Source organism: Bubalus bubalis, chromosome 1 (genome assembly GCF_019923935.1).
Source record: "Bubalus bubalis isolate 160015118507 breed Murrah chromosome 1, NDDB_SH_1, whole genome shotgun sequence".
In the NCBI taxonomy this organism is placed as follows: domain Eukaryota; kingdom Metazoa; phylum Chordata; class Mammalia; order Artiodactyla; family Bovidae; genus Bubalus; species Bubalus bubalis.
This window is the reverse complement of record NC_059157.1, coordinates 118,260,273-118,285,059: the sequence shown is the minus strand read 5'-3', so window position 1 is coordinate 118,285,059 and position 24,787 is coordinate 118,260,273. Positions and strand designations below refer to the sequence as shown.

At 41.4% G+C, this 24,787-nt stretch overlaps 1 protein-coding gene across 1 annotated transcript; it reads right to left on the bottom strand.

The window, feature by feature from the left end:
* Positions 1–241: 241 nt before the first annotated feature.
* LSG1 (large 60S subunit nuclear export GTPase 1) lies at positions 242–23,426 on the bottom strand. Its single transcript, XM_025286175.3, has 14 exons — positions 23,042–23,426; positions 21,498–21,624; positions 20,211–20,331; positions 19,943–20,029; positions 19,355–19,441; positions 15,093–15,153; positions 13,756–13,932; positions 8,042–8,437; positions 7,494–7,595; positions 7,204–7,347; positions 6,641–6,764; positions 4,366–4,445; positions 2,233–2,406; positions 242–701 (listed from the first exon to the last, which is right to left on the bottom strand). Exons 1-14 carry the CDS (start codon positions 23,138–23,140, stop codon positions 522–524), a joined length of 1,959 nt encoding a protein of 652 aa, XP_025141960.3. The 5' UTR covers positions 23,141–23,426; the 3' UTR covers positions 242–521.
* Between the last annotated feature and the right edge of the window lie 1,361 nt (positions 23,427–24,787).

Below are 24,787 nucleotides of genomic sequence, written 5' to 3'. Positions count from 1 at the left end.
ATCTTCAGTAGGTCATGCTCTCCACAGGCTTTAAAACTCACCCGTGTCAAACCCCGTTCTAAGATCTGATATGCCTTCTGCCGTATCAGGGGCGTAAGCTGGGTATGTGTGTGAGGTTAAGTATCACAAATATAATCATGTACTAAAAAATCCAGCCATGTTTCAGCAAATTAAAATCATTTAAAGAATGTGAAATGTCCAAATAGCAATAAATCTATATGAGCCAATAAAAAGCCACAAGTAGCAACTGAACTTTAATATCTTTCCCCAAAATTCCCAATTTATAAATTACTCTGCATTTGTGTATATATTTACACAAATATACATCATAAATTCCCTCATCATAAATTCAGCCTTTCACAGGAGCAGGGTTCTGGGAATCTGAGACAACTGCTAGTCTGAGCTGGTGCTCTCTAAGGAGCCCCTTGGTCTTAACAGCGGCTGCTGTGTGTGCATCACAAGGGTCCAGCCTGTAGCACCAGGATGCACAGCAAAGGTGCCAGTTTCGTTGCAGTCCAAGTTCACGTATCCAGGTGCTTATAGAGTCTGCGGCTTTTCTCTTTTTTATTTCTGTTGCCATGTTTTTTCCAGGGCTTCCCGGCCCCCCTCTCAGAGCTCACAGCAGCAGCTGTCGCCAAGCCACTCCCAGGCTTGTAGCCCATCACAGCCTGGACTCCTCTGGTCAGAGCTCTCACATTTTCCTAGGGAATAAGGCAAGATATTAATGGCGGTGTCAGCAGTCTCCTTCAGAGGATACGCACAGAATTGTTTGTGGAGAACTCCAGGATAGTGGACTTCCATTTCTCACTGCTCTTCTTTCTCTCCCCATTCCCGAAATAAGTTTCTCAGAGTTTTGTCTTCAATTCATTCTGCCTTCAACTTTTGTTTAGTCCCATGGCTTCAAACACCATCTATATCAATATTTGTAATACCAGCTATTTTCTGGAAATCTCTCTTGATATAAAAATTCTACTTGTGCAAGTCAGTTAGTCAGAAGCTGACTCTACATTCTTTATTGCGGCCAGTGGTATAAGAACCTGCTCAGCCCCCAAGATGACACACTCCGTCTTATCTGTCACAACAGTTAGGCACTGAGTTCCGTGGACTCCAGTCTCTAGAACTTTGTACATCCTCCCCTCTTATCCATCCCCACTGCTTTAACCCAATGAACCCAGGTGTTCATTGGCTTTTACTGGACCACTGCAAGACTCGTTGAGTCCAGAGTCCACACTTCTATCAGAGTTCTCTAATCTGTATCTCTCTAAGTCCTGTCCTCACAGATCTCTGAAGGCCCCTTGCAGACTGGGGAATCAAATCCATATTCCTTCCAATGGCACACAGGGTCACCTGCAACATGGGTTCGGTGCTGATAAAACCCACACTCCCATATCTTTTTGCCTCTGTTCATTTACTCCTACCTGGAAATTTCATCACTTCTTCCCACTGACACATTTTTATTTGTTTCTCAAAGCCTAGCTTAAATATCATTACCCTTCTGTAGTCTGGAAAGGATGTGGAGGTATTAGAACCCTCATAAATTGCTGGTGGGAATGTATTATGGTGTAGCCACTTTGGAAGATAGTCTGGCAGCTACTCAGAAGGTTAAACATAGAGCAATTTCAATGACCCAGCAATCTTACTCCAAAGTATACACCCAAGAGAAATGAAATACATGTAAACAGAAAAACCTTCACGTGAATGTACACAGCAGCTGTATTTATAATCCACAAAAAGTGGAAACAACCCAAATATCCATCAACTGACAAATGAATAAACAAAATGTGGTATATTCCATTTAATGGAATATTATTTGACAATAAAAAGCAAAAGAAGTACGGATATGTGAATGAACCCTGAAGCTGTTAGGCTTCGATAAAGAAGCCAGCCACAAAGGATCATACAGTACATGATCCCATTTATATGAAATGTCCAGAATAATCTATTTATAGAGAAAGTGGATGACTGGTTGGAAGTGGCTAGTGGAAGTGGGGAATGGGGAGTGAATGTTAATGGGTACAAGGTCTCCTTCTGGAGTGATAAAATGTTCTAAAATTAGATGGTGGTGACGGTTAACACAACTCTGTGAATATACCATAAACTATTAAATCATATATTTTAATAGGGTGAATTCAATGATATGCAAATGACATTTCAATAAAGCTGTTACTAAATAAAGCTGTTCAATAAAGTGTATTGGATCAGAAGTTAAAAGAAAAACTTAAAAAAACTCACCTGATGGAAAAAAGCTTTGTCCACTACATTTTCAATCTGATGTACCTTTTTATTCCTAACCACCTGCAGTTTTATTTCCCCACCATTCACTTTTTTCTCCAGGAGTCGCTGGTGTTGGTACTGAAAGGTCACAGGATCTCTGCCAGGAGGAGGATGACAGTACAGGAGTTTACCCTGCAGAGATAACACATGTGGTAACAGCACATCCTCAGAGCACCTGTGTGAGGTTCACAGAGGTGGCCTCTCCCCAGGGCACACTGATGGAACTTGCGTTCTTTTGACAGCCGAGATGAGTTCTGGTCACTGCAAACACCCAGACGACGATCCTTAGTGTTCTAGAGGCCTCACTCCTTCCATAGTCCTAACTTAGAATGTAACCTTTCTTCTCTGTGCCCCTCTTTATCTTGTTTAATGTATTCCTCAGTACAAGTACGTGATTATATTGGGTTGGCCAAAAAGCTGTTTGGGGTTTTTCTGTACCATCTTATGTAAATACCTGAACAAACTTTTTAGCCAATCCAAAACTTAATGTGGTAGGTGGGGGTTTAGTCACTCCGTTGTGAACAACTCTTTGCATCCCCATGGACTGTAGCCGACCAGAATCCTCTGTCCAAGGGATTTCCTAGGCAAGAATACTGGAGTGGGTTGCCATTTCCTTCTCCAGGGCAATCTGCTGACCCAGGGATTGAACCGCATCTCCTGCTTTGCAGGCAGTCTCCTGCACTGTAGGTGGATTCTTCCCTGACTGAGTCATCAGGGAAGCCCTATACTTAATGTATTTTCCGAAACAAAAGCCAGGATGCAGTTGGACAGTGTGGCTGCACTAATGGGGACTCTGGCCCTAATGCCGTTGTTCACTGGGCGCCAAGTTTCCTCTTCCTACCATGTGTTCTCTGAAGACTGTGCTGTGTTTTAACTCATTTCCCCCATCCTCTACCTAAACAGCATATTAAAAAGCAGATATCACTTTGCCGACAAAGGTCCGTCTAGTCAAAGCTATGGTTTTTCCAGTAGTCATGTATGGGTGTGAGAGCTGGATCATAAAGAAGGCTGAGCTTTGAAGAACTGATACTTTCGAACTGTGATGCTAGAGAAGATTCTTGAAGAGTTCCTTGGACAGCAGGGAGATCAAATCAGTCAATACTTAAGGAAACCAACCCTGAATATTCATTGGAAGGACTGTGCTGGAGTTGAAGCGTCAATACTTTGGTCACCTGATGTAAAGAACTGACTCATTGGAAAAGACCCTGATGCTGGGAAAGGGGGTGAAAGAGGATGAGATGGCTGGATAGCATCAGAGACTCAATGGACATGAGTTTGAGCAAACTCCAGGAGATGGTGAAGGACACGGAAACCTGGCGTGCTGCAGTCCATGGCGTTGCAAAGAGTCGGACACAACTGAGTGACTGAACACAACAACCACCCCATCCTTCACAGATTGACAAATGGCAAAGAATAATTAATAAATAATTCATCCATACAAGTATTCTATTAACTATTTTCTTCCTAAATTAAGAAAAAAAAGAACACGGCTGTCCTCTTTCACTTCTGTGCCCCAAAGCCCACTGTGACACACTGAGCAGAGGAGGGAATGAAGCGGCCCTCACAGCCGGCTATTACGAGCCTCCTGGAATACTTCTTGTGGAAAGAAGCAGCTTACCACTATTGCTAATAAAAACTACTGGGGCTAACTTTACACTAGGCACTGAGCTAAGTGGTGTTTGTGTATATGCGGGTGTCTGTCTCCAACTCATATACGCCATTCTCATTTATCTCCCATAATAATCTCATGAGATAGGTACTATGAACTCCTATTTTGCTGATAAGAAAAACCCAAAACTTACTATGTCCTCACTGTAACAGGAAAATAATAGCTCACAGACTTACATACTTTATCACCTTTACTGATAACAGATATTCAGAGATGTTCATGTATTTCGTATCATGTCAGTCCTTTCTATGTTTTATATGATGCTGGCTCCCCTGGATCAAGAGTATAATTCCAGTTATAAAACAGTATCAAAGAGAAAATATCTCCTTTATAACCCAGCTGGTTGCCATTACCCTAAACACAGGCAATGGAAAAAGACCTACGTACTTATCTTAGAGGAACAAGAGGCCAGGTTCACTTACGTTGACATAGTCCTTCAGGATGTAGCGCGCAGATCGAGGCTGGTCCGGCTGTCCACGTGCTGTCATGAATCCTCGCATACCTATGAGGGGAAATGAATTTTGTAAAACCTAAGTTAGAAGACACTGTAACAAAGAAACTTGAGGTTAATGGAAATCTAGCCTTTTCTATTACTACACTGCATTCTTATATTACCTTAAAAAAAAATCAATTAACAATGTAGAAAATATTTTGGTTAGCATTACAAATATATCTGATAATCCAGGACCGACTATACTGGTACATCTGATCTTTTGACAAACACCTAGCAACATGTTGTGACAGACACGTTCAGCCTCTCTCTACTCTACTTATTTCTTTGATCTCTTTGATTTTAAACACTGATCCAAGGAGACTACTTGTAGAATGCTACGTTGTCATTATAAGCAAAACCAAAAGTAACAGATCAAGTTTTCTTATTTAATGACATACCTACACTTTTTTCAGTTTCCCAAACATACAACAAAGATCCCTTTAATACTAATCCAATTAGAAGGGAGCAACAGAGCAGAGCTGATAATAACACAGGCTTTAGCGGACAGGTTCAAAACCCAGCTCCTCCTACTAGCCCTATGTTGTTGGGTCCTTTAGTTTAGAAGAAAGCAGTTACAACTATACACAAAGATACCTTTGAAGGAGGATGAAAATCTAAAAATAAAAAAAAAAATTATAGGAAAACAGCTTTTCCCAAGTAAAACACCAAACCCAACCAAACTAAAAACGGAACAAAACTGACTTCTATGGGGCTAAAGAAAATATACATCAGGAAAAACATTTGAAACATAGGTGGCAAAGAATTGCTACAAATCATTAAGACACAAATGATGCATAGAAAAAAGTGATTCTTAGAAGATAAAATGGTTAACAAATACATGAACAGATGATGGATTGTACTAGTATTTTAAGAATGTTTAGGCATGTGTTTTTACAAACTGGCTTTGTCCTCACTTTTTGATTTACCAGAGAGAATTAGATGAAAAATTTGAAAAGACTCATATTACTTTCAGTTTTATCTGGATATCAAACCAGATGGAAAGTCTGATACAAAGTCTACTTTTCCCCATCTTTCAGGCCAGCAGAAGGGAGAGATGGATTAGGAAAGAAACCTAGGTTCTCACTGAGGCTATGCCACTGACCAGACACCACCTTAGGCAAGTCATTTCATGCTCAGAGTTCAGATTACTTGTTGTAAGGAAAGGGAGAGGCGAGATGGGGAAATCCTTCAGACCCCTTCTTGTCCTATGCTTTTGTGACTATACTAGTCTTACCACAGTGCTTAGTATCCATCCTCTTTAAAATATCTCAACTAAGGCAACAATTCAAGGTCTGATTTAACTGTGGTTTATATCAAATCACCTTTCTCTGCCAGGAAACACTCAAATAACCTGAACTCTTTCCTGGCTGAGGGCAATTTCTTGAAAGGCAAGATACATATACATGGAAACTTTTTAACACTGGTATTTCTTTAGGTAGATACAGGTCTCTCCAGATTAAAGTTTGTGTTTAAGATGAGTAAATCACAGTCAATTGGAGAAATGACAAAGATAATTCTCATGTGTGTGTATGCTAAGTTGCTTCAGTCATGTCTGACTCTGTGCAACTCTATGGACTACAACCTGCTGGGCTCCTCTGTCCATGGGATTCTCCAGGCAAGAATACTGGAGTGGGTTGCCATGCCCGCCTCCAGGGGATCTTCCCAACTGAGGGACTGAATCCTCATCTCTCATGTCTTTTGCACTGGCAGGCAGGTTCTTTACCACTACCACCACCTGGAAAGTTTCTACATGGAACTCCCATGAAGAAAAGCCAACAGAGCCTCAGATCAGAACCCCTACGTCTACACTTGGGTCCAAGGCCTCCTACAGGGAAGGGCCTGAAACCACAAAAGCCTGGGAAGACACGTCTCCCAGGCACTGATTTCTACGATTAAAACCTGGGGAAGAGGCAAGGAATATAGCACACCTCCTTCTCTAACTCTAAAAAGCACCTAACATGAAATAAAATACCATTCAGGCAGCAGCCGGCTCCCCTTCCTTTACTGCCAGACCCCAAAACCACTACCAAGTCAGCTACCTGGAGGCTACTCCGCAGGAAAGACCAACAGGACCACAAAAATATCACCCTGAAAGATGACAAAATGCTAAGGGAAAATTCTGAATTTGTATCTTTGCAGGGTACTTCTATCAGTAATTATATTGTTATTTTTTTGTTCACATTTTAAAATAAATCACCACTTACATCCATAAGCCGTCAGCAGCTCTTCTGATGTTGGAGGTCGCTGGGGATCTTCATCCTCTCTAGGCTTTATGATGTCAATGCCATATGTAGCTTCTAAAACATGTCTTGGAATATTCTGGCAAACATAAGCTTGTCAAGGAATCTACTTCTCTGAACTGACCCTCCTCCTCCTCCCCATGGCATCTTCTAAGAACAGTGTATTTCAGCACCATGGTGACAAAAAACTTTCCACCTCTCCTAAGAAGTATGATTATTTTTAATTTTAAAAGACTTTCAGTCCCTCTTTTAAAAAAAGCCTTATGCACCAAATGTATGCACCTCCAAATGTATCCTTTAAAAATATTATCTCTGAAACAGACTTTAAGATGACAAATTTTTACCTAAATACACTACAGATTTGTGAGATAATCCTAATTCAGAGATAAATCACACAATCTTTGTTTCTAATCCTTACAATTATGTAAGAAGCGATTATTTTTCCCTCCCCTGTTTAATTACCCAGATTTTTCTGAAGCTCCAATATACACAGAACAACCACAATTTTGGCATAGCACCAAGGATATTAGTGATACAGGTGGGACATGGTCTCTCATCTGGTCAATTGGGAGGATTCCACTGCAAATCATCTCGGCTTTGGTAGAGACAAAGGAGGGCATCACCAGGCCTGGGCAGTCACACAGGCAGAGGCCAGGTTCTACATAGAGAGTCTGAAGGACAAGTAAGGGGGTTAGGCTGGGCACATGGCACAGGAAGGGGAAGAAGAGCAGCACACGAGCGGCAAAGAACTCCAGAAAATACTCAGAGGGAGGAACTGTCTGAGGAGTAAATGCAGAGGCTGATGCTGTGGAAATACCTGAAAATGCTTGGTGTGGCCAGGCGTAGCAGACACAGATACCTTCTTGTTGCCTAGGATGGTGTTGATTGTTGAACTCTTACCAACGTTTGGATAGCCCACCTAGAAGGGAGTCAGACGGAATGTCTACAGTAAAAGTTGGCAATCTTCACAGGATGCCAAAAACCCACCCTATCTAAAAAGCCTGCATCACAGGATGCCAGAAGCCTACCCTACCTAAAGGAAAGAACACTGGATCAGAGGGCAGAAGACAACCTTAAAAGTTTGCATTCTGGTATATCTTGTAAGTCACGAATCATGTAGGGATTAACTGGGAGACTGCAGAAGGTAACTAATACGAAGAGGGGTGTAACCAGTTTAAGCCTTGAGAAAGTTCATTCTTTGAGTTGGGCTTTGACTGTCACACATGGCCTGCTCCCACGACGCCCATGGGCAACAAGAAGTCTTCAGTGTTCCCTGTGACACCAGGGCCTGACTGGTCTCTGGGGTTCCAGTGCAGTGGGAATACAGACCCTCATGAATCAATTTTATGACATATCTCATCTTACCAGTCCAACAGTAAGTTGTCCATCCTTCACCTTCTTTCCAGAGTGCAGCTGCTTAAAGACCTCGAGCAATTCCTGCTTTGATACCAAGTGACTAAAATTGTGTATTTGCCTCCTTTGTGGGGTGTTCCTTCCTTGAGCCTCAGAATCCACAGTATGGCCCTCCTTGCAGTCCTGGCCACAGGCTTCCTCATCAGGGCTGCTGCTGTCTTCCAAACACGTCTGCCAGTCCTCCTCCTCCTCCTGACAGTCCTCATACTCGCTCTCATCTTCTTCACTACTGGCAGCTTCACCAAGTGAAAGATGTTCAGTCTCTTTGTGTAGAATTTCAGCTTCGTCGCAACTGGAGTTTTCAAACTGGGCTGTGATAGCTTCTCCAGTGTCTCTGTTTCCTTCTTCCTGATGAAATAACAGAAACCACATAAGTTCAGAAGTGTGTAACAACTGCACTTTTCACTCTGGTGAAAACACTCAGAGTTGGTTATCTAAGATGAACAGAGGACAAAAAACATTATGAAGAAGAGGAAAGGTGACAGACGAGATAACATGAGAATATAACTGAACTATCAACAGTGGTGCCCTCTAGAGGTGGACCTTCACATCACACATTTTTGTTACTTGAACTTTGAACAAATAACATCTATTATTTTTCTAACAGATAACTCTTGTCTAAGGCCATACTACCCTGAATACCTTGATCTTGTCTAATAGATAACTCTTTTATCTATTAAAAAGAGAGTAAGAATTTAGAAAAGCCTGTGTCAAGCTGATTTCCTTGGCAGTACTTTTGCAATGGACTGTAGAATAAAATAAAAGCATTCTCATTAACAGTAAAACAGTTAACATTCTCTTCTCTGCACAAAGCAAGATGGGTATGCTGCTGCTGCTGCTGCTAAGTCACTTCAGTCATGTCCAACTCTGTGCGACCCCATAGACGGCAGCCAACCAGGCTCCCCCGTCCCTGGGATTCTCCAGGCAAGAACACTGGAGTGGGTTGCCATTTCCTTCTCCAATGCATGAAAGTGAAAACTGAAAGTGAAGTCGATCAGTCATGTCCGACTCTTCGCAACCCCATGGACTGCAGCCTACCAGGCTCCTCCATCCATGGGATTTTCCAGGCAAGAGTACTGGAGTGGGGTGCCATTTTATAATTAATATATATTTGCATTTTCAAAGACAGTGATTTTCATAGTTAAGGAAACTCTTCTTTTATAACTGCCTTTAATAAATCATAGCACCACAGAGCACAGGTCCCTGTGTGTGAAATATGAGAGCAACAAAAGAATGCTGTGCATGGAAATTATTCACCAAACAATGATTTTTTTTTTTTTGAAACAGACTGGTAAAAATCATTTACAATTCATGGGTATATTAATCCTTCTGGATGAATTACAAGTTGGAATCAAGATTGCCAGGAGAAATAACAAACTCAAATATGCATATGATACCACTTTAATCACAGAAAGTGAAGAGGAACTGAAGAGCTTCTTGATGAGGGTAAAAGAGAAGAGTGAAAAAACTGGCTTAAAACTCAACATTCAAAAACTAAGATCATGTCATCTGGTCCCATCACTTCATGGCAAATAGATGCGGAAAAATGTAAACAGCGACAGACTTTATTTTCTTGGGTTCCAAAATAACTGCGACAGTGACTGCAGCCATAAAATTCAAAGATACTTGCTCCTTGAAAGAAAAGCTATGACTAACCTAGACAGTATATTAAAAAGAAGAGACATTACTTTGCCGACAAAGGTCTGTACAGTCAAAGCTATGGTTTTTTTTCCAGTAGTCATGTATGGATGTGAGAGTTAAACCATAAAGAAGGCTGAGCATCAAAGAATTGATGCTTTTGAACTGTGGTGTTGGAGAAGACTCTTGAGAGTCCCCTGGACAGCAAGGAGATCAAACCAGTCAGTACTCAAGGAAATCAGTCCTAAATATTCATTGGAAGGACTGATGCTGAAGCTAAAACTCCAATACCCTGGCCACCTGATATGAAGAACTGACATACTGGAAAAGGCCTTGATGCTGGGGAAGACAGAAGGCAGGAGAAGGGGACGACAGAGGATGAGATGGTTGGATGGCATTATCGACTTAATGGACATGAATTTGAGCAAACTCCAGGAGATAGTAAAGGACACGGAAGCCTGGCACGCTGCAGTCCATGAGACCACAAAGAATTGGACATGACTTAGCAACTTAACAACAATCATTCTGAATTCTTATGGATAATAAAGCAGAAATACAACAATTTACAGTATTACCAATTCTTATCAATAAGGATGAACTGATTTAGATTTAGAAATGATGCAAACCTATCATTTCCAAATAATCTACAGGAGAGGGCATGATGAACTCAGTTAAATAGGTATCCTACATTTTAGGGAAGAAACAAAGTCAGGGAGAAGAGGTATGATTTCACTGTCATTTCAGGCGACTCAAAAAGAAACTTGGAATTGGAAGCAATTTCTATAATGAATGTCAAGAAGTCACTGTGTACTATTCGGAATCATTTAAAAGTATGAAAGAGATAGAACACAAGAATGTGAACTGAACATGGGTATGTACTAGGAAAACTAAGGCTTGAAGCAGTTTAGGTTCAGGAAAAATGATAAAGGCAACAAAAGGACTTTGCAGTAGTTACATCAAAAATTGAAAGAAGGGACCAATTGAAAAAGTATATACAGGTCCCTTGCTAAGACTAGCCAGTGAGGCACTCTCCACCCCCTTCTAATGTCTATGTCAGAAGCTTTATCTGTCCCTTTTTCACTTTAATAAAACTCTGCTACACACACACCAAAAAAAAAAAAAAAAAAGAAAGAAAGAAGGGAAAAGTCCATCTTTTAGGGAACACAGTGCAATTTAACAAATGGTCAAGAGAAAACAAAAGTACTCAATTAAAAAAAAGTCTCATTAAAAAAAAAATAAGAATGGTTAAACCACCATGGCTGCTGCTGCTGCTAAGTCGCTTCAGTCGTGTCCAGCTCTGTGAGACCCCAGAGACGGCAGCCCACCAGGCTGCTCTGTCCCTGGGATTCTCCAGGCAAGAACACTGGAGTGGGTTGCCATTTCCTTCTCCAAAAAACCATGGAGAAAGAACCAAACTTCAGATAGGTGAAAAAATAGTGAATATCTATTTTTAATAAGTTCATGCTTGATATTCAAATGACAGATGTGATTAGATATGATATCACAACAGTAGCTGGTAACAAACTGGAAAATCGTGAACAGAGATTTTCGAAGGCTTAGGAAGAATAAATAGGGTTCAACTTCTAAAAAGGAAGAAAGAATATCTTCCATAAACCAAACACTGGTAATCCAGTCTGACAGGGAATCAATTCCACAAGTTAGCTGACAATCAGCAACAGGAGGCAGCAGATTCCCTGAGAACAGATCCTGCAAACAAATTCCATTTCCCTTGGGAATCTACTCCTTGATTGTCAGTTCAGGGAATAGCACAGATGTAAAAACTGATCCTTTCCCCATTTTTAACAGGGCCACTGGGTTGGTGTATCAGGGCTGAGTGATATATTGATAAATAATTATTCAGCACTGCAACTAGACACCAACTTCTAGGAAGGATTTGAAACAAGAGAAGCCATGGTGAAGAGGACAGCCTATGAAGCCAGATTGCCCAAGGATTACAAGCACTTACACTCTTTCTGGAGAAGATGAAATAAAATACAGAAAGTACTCAGAATAGCAGTGCCTGCTAAGAACAGGTTTTCTGTGGGTTAGCTTTTATTAACAACAGTAATAGCACAATAACTACTTTTATAGCCTTTCAAATACATCTTAAATGCTTGGTACACCTGTGCTTATTAAGTCCACGAAAGGTCGCATAACTCTGTCCTCGGCCCCAGACTACTCAACAGCGTTATCAATGAACATTAAGAATACACAGAAGGGCCAACACAAAATCTGCAGATGATTCAACGCTGGAAGAAGAGAAAAGCAAATGACACATCCAAAATGAATTCTACCTTGTCCGCAAACCACTAATATTTAGGAGTTACATGTCCTAAGCTGAGCTAAAAATAAAGTGAAAACCTTTCCCCACATGTAAAGATTGATGAGCTCTGCTTGGTAAAATCTTATCTTTTAAATAATGAGTTGGCCAAAAAGTTCATATAGATTTTTCCCTTAAGGTAGTACGGGAAAACCAGAACAAACTTTTTGGCCAACCCAATATTTGAGGGATATGGTTGTTCATAGGTTTAATGAGCCAAAAGCATAAGCTCCTTTGAAAGGAGGTGAATTAACAAAAACTCTGAATTCCTGGGAGTATCCTGATTACAAGAAATAAGAACACATGCCCTGAGCAAACCACATCTGAAAGACCATACTCGATCAGTGGCCACCCATTTTAGGTGCTCTCCTGACTCAGGAGGAGAGGCCCTCAGCGTGAGGAGTGTGCTGGAGGACAGGTCTATAGGGAGCAGCAAAGCAGAAAAATGTATCTTCTGCAGAAGAGAGAACACAGGGAGAAAGTAAGAGGCCTTAGATCAAAGTCAGGAGAGCTGAGCCTCATTGGACTGAATGAAGAACTTTCACCCTGGAGAGAAAAATAATGAGACATCTGGTATGTATGGCTGCAGACAGTATGTGACTGTCTGCCAGAGAGGTGGAGGGAAGAAGTCCTTCACAGAGGTAGAGCTCACTAACTTGTGAGCTCACCAACAAGAAGGGGTTGTATTCAGAGCACCCAGCTCAGGCCACTAACTAGTCAGCTGCTGCTGCTGCTAAGTCGCTTCAGTCATGTCCGACTCTGTGCGACCCCATAGACGGCAGTCCACCAGGCTCCCCCGTCCCTGGGATTCTCCAGGCAAGAACACTGGAGTGGGTTGCCATTTCCTTCTCCAATGCACGAAAAGTGAAAGTGAAGTCGCTCAGTCGTGTCAGACTCCTAGTGACCCCATGGACTGCAGCCTACCAGGCTCCTCCATCCATGGGATTTCCAGGCAAGAGTACTGGAGTGGGGTGCCATTGAACTAGTCAGCAATGGCTGATAAATAGAGGTGAGACAAAAGGAGGTGGACAAGACAAGATATGACTTTAAGTCTCTTTCAGCTCCAAGATGTTATTGCTAAGTTCTTTCCATAGCTGGTTATCATTAATTTTTATTAGAAAATAACTTAAACTGTTTCTATCAAAACTGGGTTAAAACACATGGTGTATCTTAATTTAGTATTACCTCATTTCTTTGTTTTCAAAATAAAGTCAAAAGAGATTCTAGTTGAGTCCAGAGAAGTTATTACATTCAGCTGTATCTGAATTGTGGTTTTGACTGCTCTTAAAAGTAACTGTGAAGTCATTAGGAAACATCCTATACAACTTTCTGCCTAACATTTAAAAAAATTGTGTGTCTTCAGAGAAAGCAACTTTGCGACTCACTTTTCTGTAAGTCATCATACTACCCTACTGCTGCTGCTGCTGCTGAGTCACTTCAGTTGTGTCCAACTCTGTGCGACCCCATAGACGGCAGCCCACCAGGCCTCTCCGTCCCTGGGATTCTCCAGGCAAAAACACTGGAGTAGGGTGCCATTTCCTTCTCCAATGCAGGAAAATGAAAGTGAAAGTGAAGTTGCTCAGTCATGTCTGACTATCCTACTAAAATAAAGCCCCACAAATCAACAATATGAAAAAACAAACAAAACGCACTTAACAGAAACCGAAACCTTCCTCCCTGAAGCCCAACCTGAAGAAGTCCCAGTTACCTTAGAGTTACCCATCAGCTTAATGGCTTCAGCCAAAGCTGACCAGAAGATGACCTTCACGTTTTCTTTTTCGAAGAATTCAGCCCAGGCACTCCGCTGCTTGGCAGTCAACAAGTCTGCCTTATTTATCAGAATAACATTCTCCTTGCTGTCATCAATGGTTTTCACATAACATTCCTAGGCAAGACAAGGATATTCAGATATTTCTCCAAATGGGGAAAAATTTGGCTAATTATACTGAAGACCCCCTTCTCCCAGTAGCTATTACTAAAAGGTCTTACGGTCCCCAGTTTTAAAAGTCCTAATACAAAAGATTTTTAATCATGGTACATTCTATGGATCCTTTCAGCAGGCTTTGAAAAGAAGTTAGGTCACATATACTTACAATCACATAAAAAACTAAAGGGTACATGCTGATGTATGGAAAAACCAAAACAATATTGTGCAGTAATTAGCCTCTAATTAAAATATATAAATTTAACTTAAAAACAAAACAAAAGGGTAAAAAAGAAATGCTTTCCTGCCCTGTTCTTATTTCTTTATACAGTTTCTTTTAAGCAAAAATAAAGAACTGCTGATTTGTCAGTCAGCAAGAACTATTTTCAAGCCAAATGATGACAGCCAATAATAATCTTACCTTTTATTACAAAAAATATTTTTGAAGTCTAAAAGGAAAATAAGACCCAGTGATTAAATTAACTCCCAAGCATAGCTTTCCATTAGGAAATACCCTAAAAATATTGAAAGCTGAATTAGTAAGAGTTTCCCTATTTTGAATTTTGCTATTCACCAGTACATTTTAAAATAATGGTTCTACTATGGTCCTCAAACAGAAGTAGGAATACTTCATGTGTGTTCAGTCTTATTAATTCAAAGCCTGTATCGCCTCATTTCTAGTGCTCCTCACACCTTAATGATGACCCCTGCAGTATTTTACAAACTTAGATCATTTGTAGAATACCACAGAAGGTAGTAACTATGGTGTGAGAAGAGAAAGCTTAGTAGGATGAAGGGACTAGGCATATGCCAAACTCAGCAAAATGCTACTTCATTTACTGTCTCTTCAAAAATGAGAAACATTGGCAGATGCCTCTGAACAAAGTGGCTTCTAAACTAAAACTTAGAAAGTTCAAGTGTTTGTGCATTCCTGCAGATGGAAACAACTGTCTGAAGAAAACATCTGTCTAAAGGGCACCACTATGCAAGCTCCTGGCCTTGGAAGGGGTGGGGGCCGGACAGGGTGCAAAGGCTGGCCCAGAGCCACCGCTGTCGGTCACACGGTTCTCCCACTGCTGCTCCAAGGACTTTAAGTTTGAATCTTGTCACGTTTTACTTACCAAATCCTCACACCTAAACAGGAGCGGATTTCGAGCATCTACTATCTGGACCACGATATCACTGAAAAACAAATGGGAGACGCCAATCACTGTGAAGTGAAAGGAAACAGTATTGAGAGCAGACATTCTCCATGTCAGGCACTGATATAGTTAACTTTCAATGGGCACAATTATCCCCAGTTTATATGTGAAGAAGCTGAAGCTTGGAACAGCTAAATGGTTTATTCAAAGTCACAAGGTACTAAGTGATGGAGCTTGAAGGGGAACTCAAGCACTCTGGACCAGAGATCATGCTGTAATCATAACATTTTCCTGCTCTCAATATGCTAAAATTTTTAACTATACCTTCTAGTCATCTCTCCTGGAAAGATTAAAGAGTTATTTCAAAGACTTCAACCCACGGTAAGGTCTACTGTATGCTCAGCACCCAGTCTACACTTGTGTTAAGGCCTCAAAAAGCCCTGATACATCACCCGATCACAGCTGCCACTATAACCCTCACTGAAACCCTTCTGACATGTAGCAGATCATCATCCACCAGTTTCAAGAATGTGCTTAAATGCAAAGATTCAAAACAGCAAAGTATCAACTGAAGTTGCCACGGTGAAGCAGGAAATGATGAATCCAACCCCTTTGATCACACAGAAGATGATGGAGCAATGTGAAAACTTTCTGCGCAGACCGCAAGTCCCTCGAACTCCTCACAAAGGTAGCGGGGACCAGCAGGCCAGCACTGTACAAATAAATACTGCACTTCTCTGGTAGGATCCTCCCTGCCCTCAGCCTCTGCGGCTAGGACACCGTGACCACCGCTGGGACGGGAACAAGCTGCACATGTGCCAGCACCTTCTAATAGTCTTCCCAATCCATGTCCGGTTCACTCTTCCTCAAGTAACTGCTATGCAACTATGCTGAACACCAAGGAAATGTGTTAAATCAAGGCTACCATTCAGGGTAGAGCTTTTGACAAATCTGGGTTTGCATTTTCCTTCAGAATAAATTCCCAGCATAATCTTGTGAGTAAAGGAACTCACAGACTTGCTAATTTCTGACAAGATGCTTAAAAAGTTCTCTAGTTAAGTGGGTCCTAGTATTTCCTTCTTTAAGGTAATAACTACTGCTTTCCAACTGTAAGGATTTAACAGTAAATGCAAAAACGACTGCAAAAAACAGACAAAGTCTAATGAACCAAAGTCCATAAACATTACGTCTACCTGCCAAACAGGCAGAGAGAATAACCAGCTTAGACACGCCAGTAAGAAGACAAGTTTAAGATGGCATGCTTTGTGTACTGAATTAAGATGCAGGGCAAAGTGCCAGTTACGTGCTGGGAAGGCTTGATGCAACGCAACGGAAATGCCCTGTCTGACCAGAAGCAGCATTCTGCCCTCCGTGCCTCAGTGGTTTCCTGCATTTCAATGAAATGTCATACACCAAATCCTTTCTGATAACTATTCTTGAACTTAAAGAGGCAGATGACACAGCTAGCCTGTTATCAAACAGGAGACATCTGCCGCTTTACAGAACATATCAGTAAATATTTCCTGTTAAGAGACACAGCAGGAGTCACTTTAATGATATTTTTATGTAATTCAGATCCACTTTCATGTGATAGAGCAACAGAACAAGTGATGCTGTAATCCAATTGAAGCTACAAGTTTCAACAGGTCCAGGCTTACTCTGGGGAAACAAACAGCTTATTTAGGGGCATAAAAAATAAGGGCCTTTCTGTTAAACATGGAAGAATTCATATGGTTACCTTTGTTCCCTCTCAAAACCTACAAAAATGAAAGTAAAGGCTGGAACTCATTAGGACAAAAAGAAAGAGCAACTTAGAAAGTTAGTCAATGAGAGGCAGGCCTGTTCACACTCCAGAGCTCCGAGAAAGCTCAGGATCAGAAGCATCAGATGCAGCTTTTGAGACAAGGGCAAGGTGTGGGGCTAAAATCACTCTGAACAGGGAGTGATTAGGTCCATTCCCTTGTTCCATTCAGCCAGGTGGCCACACTTCACCTCACAGCCCCTCAGCTCCCTATCCCAATGGCAGAAGCCAGGCTTTATTGTGGAGAAGATGAACCTGAGAGGCTCCAGAACTAAGACCTCAAGCATAGGAGAAGGTGGGAAAGAGATGCCATACTGAAGAGAGGAGGATTAACGTAAGTCAACATATACCCCAAATGGTGCAAAGGCCCAGCCCCCGTGTAGTATATTATCACCTTTACCCCATTCCTGGCAGACGAAAGTGCTTCTCTTTGAGAAACTGACTGATTCTAGGGAAAACACCCATAGATACGAACATCTTCGGGTACCCCAACCAAATAAAATTGATCTCTGCTTAGTCACCACACAGAGAAGTTCAGCTGGTGGCAAAATCACCCAAACAGAAGTTCGTCAATCAGCTTTGTAACACTTTGTTTTCTTAAATACGAACAGATGGCAAACATCACTGGATACCTGTGGAGAGCCTCTTACACAAGTCAGAAACCAGAATAAATAGGGAAAAAAAGAAATATGGAAAAAGACAGACAATATATGAAATAGGAGAAAATCTAGAATTAAAAAATAAACTAAGAGTGTGCAGATGGGGGCATTCCCTCAAGGTAGAAGTTTCAATATTTCACATTGTTATCAATTCTCTTTGGAAAATAAGAAAGTGCATTTTCAGCAATATACATCCTAACTGCATGAAGGAGAGATCAGTCCACGTCAGTCCCCAAAAGAACCATAATGGGTCTTCCTAAGCCCCATTCAAACCTAGGTCAATCTAAGGTCTGCATGGAGCCTGGCAATTAGCAGCAACCTTCCCCTTCCTTCCGGAGAAGGCAATGGCACCCCACTCCAGTACTCTTGCCTGGAAAATCCCATGGATGGAGGAGCCTGGAAGGCTGCAGCCCATGGGGTCGCTGAAGGTCGGACACAACTGAGCGACTTCACTTTCTCACTTTTTTTTTCACTTTCATGCATTGGAGAAGGAAACGGCAACCCACTCCAGTGTTCTTGCCTGGAGAATCCCAGGAACGGGGAAGCCTGGTGGGCTGCCGTCTATGGGGTCGCACAGAGTTGGACACGACTGAAGTGACTTAGCATAGCATCCCCTTCCTTTAGGCTTGGAGATTTGCCTTAATATTCTCACCTCCTCACATCCCAGCCCAAAGACCCTCTCTACCCAAGGGAGCAAGATGGGCTGGAGGCATGTAAATGACTTTTAAGAAAAAGAGATAATTCATGTTATCATAAAATTCATCCTTTTAAAGGTATACAATTTAGTGGTTTTTAATACAGCCACAAAGTTGTATAATTATCACCACTAATTCCAGAGCATTTTAATCACCCTAAAAAGAAATGTGACTTTTACCAATTTAATCCAAGCCCTTTTTCTTGGTAATAATGCTAAATGTGCTAATATTCTTTCCCAAGAATCCCAGTGAAAGCATCCTGTTTCCTAACGTTCTCACTGGGTGTATTTTATAGATTAAACACACACACCCCTGCTCCCCGAAGGCTTATTGTTAAAAGCATCATTTCAAATATAAGGTTAATTTAAGGGGTCCTTATAAATAACTCATACACTCTTTTGACAAAAATAAAAACCCTTTAGCAATAACAAAGAATGAGACTGAAGAAAGCTGATTCATCAATTTCTAACCATCAGGACATGGCAATGATCGAAAATCTCCCATTCTCAACTTACCAAAGTCATTCTCTTATTTTCAAATCCCAGTTGAAACAAATCACTTCTAAATTCCCCCAATACTAACTGTTCCTTTGGCTCTGACTTGGCCCGTGATCCTTCATCTGTAACACAGCAGGACTCACACTCCATCTTGTATTTTACTAGTATTTCGTCTACTTAGTGCAAGGATTGCATTTCATCTATCTGTGTGTCCCTGGTGTTTGACCCCTCCCCAAAACACATTTGCTCTCTGCAAGCAGACACCAATCCTTTTTCACACCTGTATTTTCCATGTTACTAGTATGAATTTGTATACATTTGCTGAAATAACTATAGGTGGTTCACAACTCATCTTACAGAAAACAATCATTAAGTTTATCAATGTGTTTTATTAATAACAACCCCCCCCATATTTTAAAAGAAATGTAGGACCACAGTTTCAGTTTTTATAATAATTCTCAGTAGCCCTTTGTATAGCTTGATCCTGTTCCCTTAACCCCTCCCTGGGCTCACAAACATATATAACATGCAAATCTAATACAACACCATCACCACATCCTTCTTACACCAGAAGAAAATGGTAATCTACCTTCTCTCAATCACTCTCCAGAGTTGGCGCCAAAAGTCCAAATTTCTTTCAAATGGTGTCAATATCAGGTTTTGTTCCTCTTCCAACCTGGTTTTAGAATGAGAAGTTTATCTTTCTGCTAGATTTTGATAGTTAGGTTTCAAGTGATATAAATACTCAAATTCATTGCATTAAAAAATAAGCATGCAAATATTAATTGTCAAATGATTTTTATATCCTTTCTGTTGAGTTAATATGTAAATCAAATTTAAATTTTCTACTTAAGCTTTTAAGTCCTAGAGGTTTATCCATCACACTGGAAGAAGGCTCCAGGGAGCAGCGATCAACTCCAGAGTGACAAATGGTGGGAGAAGGATATGAAAAGGAGAAAAGGCCAGGAATGCAGCAATGAACTTACAACCTTTGTGCAAGGAAACACATGCACAAAGCAATGTGGCTTGCACACACACGCTAATTTGCACTTATAAGATGAAATCTACCATTTCTCTTTAAAAGAATAAAACCTTAAAAATGCAAACAGCAATGCAAGGACATCAACATGCCTAACTTAAAAGTTCAAGAAAATTCTTCATGGAGGTGAACACTCACCAGACAAGCTGACGTCTCCATTCTAGAAAGTTATCTTTCTCTGCCTGTTTGAGTTCTTCTGGGCTAGTTTTTTGGTCCCACTTTGGTCTGAAACAATCATTAAAAAAAAAAAAAAAAAAATCCACATGAGTTACCAAAACAGAATAGGATAACTGGATTTAATAACGGCAGTTGAGAAAAGAAAGCAGAAAAAAGTGAACACCAAATAAAAAATTCTACATTTAGTGGTTTTGTTATGCCTTTTAATATACATTTTTACTCAACTCACCTCCTTGGTATACACAGGAACTGTTTGTTTTCTTCATGGAGTTTCTTAATTCTCTGGTTCTCCTCAAAAGATAGTAGTCCAGTTCTAGCCTCAGGAGGCACAAATTTAATATTAAGCTTCTCTATCCATAGGGGGGAAAAAAAAGTACTGCTATTTAAGAGGCGGTGAATTCATTACTTAGAATACTAAAAATATGAGCACCTAAAACAGAATTTAAGCTTTCTTGATTTACATAGATTCCCCTAACCTAAAAAAAAAGAAAAGATCTTTACTAAATGTTTCAAAAAGTCAACCACTTTTTCCAGTACTGATTTTTATAAAACTCCATATGCTAAATGCATTTCTTGGAACCAGAAACAACAGAAATGGGAAGCGATTGCAAATATTCATTACAACCAATCTCCTCATTGTACCCATGGAGAATAATTATAAGCCAAAGGGACTGAGGGGAAAAGCAAAGTTCAGCAAGGAGACACACTCCAATCAAACTGGTGAGCTACTACAAAGCTAGAATTTACATAAAACATTTATAAACATTCACAATTAAGCTGTACAAGAATTTAAAGGAATAAAAAAACACCCAGTATATGTATAAACCAGAGGCCTCTGCTCTAGGCTCTATCCCCCGAAGCTGCTCCAAGCCTCTCTACTGCACCTCTCCACACAGCCACCTAGTCTCCGGGGCAGGTGACTCCAGTGAGATAAGCACTTGGGAGCCAGCTACACTTCTTACCCAAATGCCAAGAGGAGGTCCTATTCAAGGATAACAGGTCATCCTCAGCAATGGTTCTCTTGATCTTTAGGCAAAGACGGCAATCCACTACCCTCATGCAAACATCAATACTGGACGGTCCAGTCACCATTCTCATCATGTCCTCCTCAACCACCAGTCAGAACACACACCCCTCTAACCCCATGCTTGATCATTTTTTGACATTAATTTCTCCTTCCAATGGAGACCTCCTACCCAATGTTCCCACTTAATATGGGAACTTACTCACCATAATGTTAACTGGTCTCTTCCCTGATGAGAGACTGAGTTTCTCGAATTTGACATGACAGATAACCACAGATGCTTTTTAGAGCTGAATTTTAAAACCGTGGCACATTTTGTACCTCCCTGTTGAATTCAACTGACCCTTCCGCACTGCTCCTGGGATATCTGCCTTTGGGTTAAAAACAGCTCCCTAAGAGTTTAGGAAGATTGGCAAAACACCCCCAAGTAGACTTACTTGTATCTAGTCAGCAAAGACAGAAATGCGTTGGAGGCACTCAGCAACAACTTACCAGCTACAAACTCTGTTCCTGCAAGTTCCGCAGTGGCAAGGAAGTCATCCAGGGAACTCTGTTCAGTCATGGACTGAAGATTAAGTCGACCCCAATCATAGCCATCGTTGAGCTCACTTGTGTGTAGCTATGAGTAAAACATACGAGGGTAAGACAGCTGCCTTCTTCTGCTCTTCACATCCAAATAAACGCTATGTTCTCAAAAAACCATTCTATGGCCTTGAGGGTGGTGTTAGCTCTTTTAGTCAACACTAGTAACAGTTAACATTTAAATGAGCACTTTCTTACCTCATAAGAGTTATTTTCCTTTTACTTTATTTAATTTTCAAAATCTTTTGAAATAAACTTCGTATCTCTATCAGGATTAAACTGGAGAGAATAAATTGCCTATAGTCATAAGCTAATAAGTGGCAGAGGTATTTGAATCTAAATCCATAAACCATATACTCTGGTTCTGGCAGCCACTGTTGGTCAACTTTTTTAGACAGACACCCACAGTGAGCAATACACTTCAGATAGTGACTTAAATGCTGTGAGATGCTGTGTACCATTCAGTATAGTAAAGTGAAAACAGAAGAATCCTGAAAGTTACCTTTATTACATTCCACACAACGTGGTTTTTTCCTTGAGTTTTATTCTGTGGGGTGAAAAGCTTGGCTAGTTGCCACTTACTGTTCTGATTCCAGACACACCTCAGTTTGATAAGATAAACACCATCCTAAGCTACATGCTCTGTACAGGTACAAATAAATGAAAAAAACTGAAGGTTAAAAGGCTAGGTGGTTTGCCCAAAGGCCACAGAATCAGCATAAATCAGGGAAAGGATTAGAATCCAGTTCTTTACTGAGAACTTTGTGAAATCTCAAACACTTCGAGGAATGAATGTCAAAATGACAATTACAAATCAATCAAACCACTTCATTCGCTCTTCAAGGATCCTAAAGCTATGACCGTTTCCAGGCCCAGGAAGCTACTAGGCCCGCCAAACTTTGGAGAAATGCTGTCCAGTTCTGAGTAATACCACTAGGGAATAAAAAAAAGTGAAGCACGAATCTGAGTTATTTTGTACTTCTGCTACCAACCAGCGGCTCTTGGAGGATCAATTCTTTAGAAAAATGAATACAACAAGAAGTAGTTTTTGCGTCATTCCTATGAGGAAACTTCCAAATGCTTCCACGGCCTACAGGATAAATATCAAACTTTTGCCCTTGTTTCTGCCCTGGTTTTTGCCCTGGTTTTCAAGATCCCACTCCGACCTCATCACATTAGCCTCCACCTATGGGCCCTGTGTCTTGCTAGGAGGGCCTGTTCACCCGTCTGGTCGATTCTAACGGTCTTGAGCATTTGCGCATTTCAGTATCCGAGAGGGGCTGGGGGTGGGCCTAGAACGGATCCCCGCCGTTACCGGGGAGCAACTGTATTCATCCCTAGAAACCCTACTTTGGCATCATTTCCTTTGGAATATTTCCCTGAGAACCCTGACCGTAAATTTCGCAGCGTTCAGACTCACAACTAGGCAGAAAGGCTGAGAAAGACGTTTTTACCCATGAGTCAGTGTGGCGGTGGCTACGGCTCCGTTGAACTTGCTGGCGGATAAGAGCCCGGCCAAGGGTTCCACCCTCTGGCGCTCTTCTCCGACCCATGCTTATCCAGAAGACGAACGAAAAGCAGCAAGCAAGAGTCACACCAGTTTGCCGGGTATTCAGGAGCGCGATCTCCGGAAGTGACGTGTAGGCGAGCCGAAGTGGTTAAGGCCCGAAATCGCAGGGACAGAATAACTTGCCTCAAATCTCCACTTATATATCTCACACTTGCCACTACGATAGAAAGTAAATGCAAAAAGTGGCCTCAGAGCTTAATTTTCAATATATATTCCTAACAATATCTCAAAGTTGGATAGGGCGACTAGATTACGCGAATGGTACCTTCTAAATTTGTGCGTCGACTTTTAGTGTTCGGGGTACAACTAGGAGATTCGGAAAAAAGTGGCCGGGCATATTTGCGGTAGCAGCCACGCCTCCGGTTAATTTCGTCAGGAGGAGGCGGTGACGTGCGTGTAGGGTGTTCCTGCAGCGCTAGGTGGCGTTGCTTTCTGGCGCTAATTTTCGGCCTAGTGTTGTAAGGTGTGGCTTTACTGCTGTCACGCCTGGCAACTAAACAGCTTTGTGTTTACTTGGTCTTCCCAAGCTGTGAATTGGTGAGAAGAGTTCCTGCGTGGATGGCAGTTTGGAATGGAAAGAGCTTGACAAGGTTGCAAGGAAAGCCAAAGGAATCTGACTTAAACGTTTTGTTTTGTTTTGTTTTGTTTTTTCAAATAGCTTTTTAAAAAGCGTTTAAAACTTCCAGCTAGAATTGTATTTAAATTTTCCTATAAATTAAAATAAAGTGAAAGCAGTGATCCCGGTCCACTCTTTGTGGCCTGACTTTTGCTTCTCACTTTATCTTTAGAGAAGTCGGATTAAAGTTATGAGGGTGTTGGGGGTTTTAACTCCATTCTCATTAATCAGAACACCTCATTGTTGTGATGCTCTGAGAGCAAGCAGCATGCCCAAATCATAGCTGAAATATATTCGGTCAGGCATCAAACCCAAGTCTCTTCAATATTTTATCAGTTCCTGGGGCGGATAAGAGGGGAGAATGAGGGTTGTTATTGTGTATTTTAGAACCCAGTTCTTCCCCAACTTTGATGTGCATGTGAACCCTCTAGGAATCTTGCTAACGTGCTGATTCTGACTGATAAGGTCTAGGGTCTGGCTGCACTGGGTTCTTCCAGGAGATGATGATGATGTTGGTCTGGCCCACAGGCCACTCTGAAGAGCAAGAGAAGTCCATTTCCTGCTGGTGCAGATGAAGACCCTGAAGAGCACTGGCTAGAAGTCAGTCACAGCAAGTCTGGGTCAGGAAGAGCTGGAACCATATCCCCCACCCATGTCTGCATTCCCTGGTAAGCCCTGCTGTGGGCTGTATCTCACTGCTGACTCTTAACTGAATTGGAGTGCACTTTGGGAAACGTGCAAAGGATTGCTGACAAACCATGTAGTAGTCGGCAAGGCTTTGGGAAGGTGGTGCTCACAGATCAGTGAAGGAAAGCATTAGAATGTGGTTTCTCCCATCTCTCAACTTAGAGATACCATATCTTTCAAAAAACCTGAGAAATTTCCATGGCAGTCTACTGATTAAGACTCCACCCTTCCACTGCAGGGGGCATGGGTTGGATCCCTGGTCAGGAATTAAGATGGTACATGCATTGAGGCATGACCACAATAACAACATACAATAAAATTGGGTTA

Coding starts and splice junctions, on each gene's coding strand:
- LSG1 (XM_025286175.3), bottom strand. CDS start 23,140: ATGGGTCGGAGAAGAGCGCCAGAGGGTGGAACCCTTGGCCGGGCTCTT. Junction 8,438..13,755: donor AGCTGATGGGTAACTCTAAG/GTAACTGGGACT, acceptor TTATTTCATCAG/GAAGAAGGAAACAGAGACAC. Junction 6,765..7,203: donor ATGTCCCACCTGTATCACTA/ATATCCTTGGTG, acceptor TGACAAGCTTAT/GTTTGCCAGAATATTCCAAG.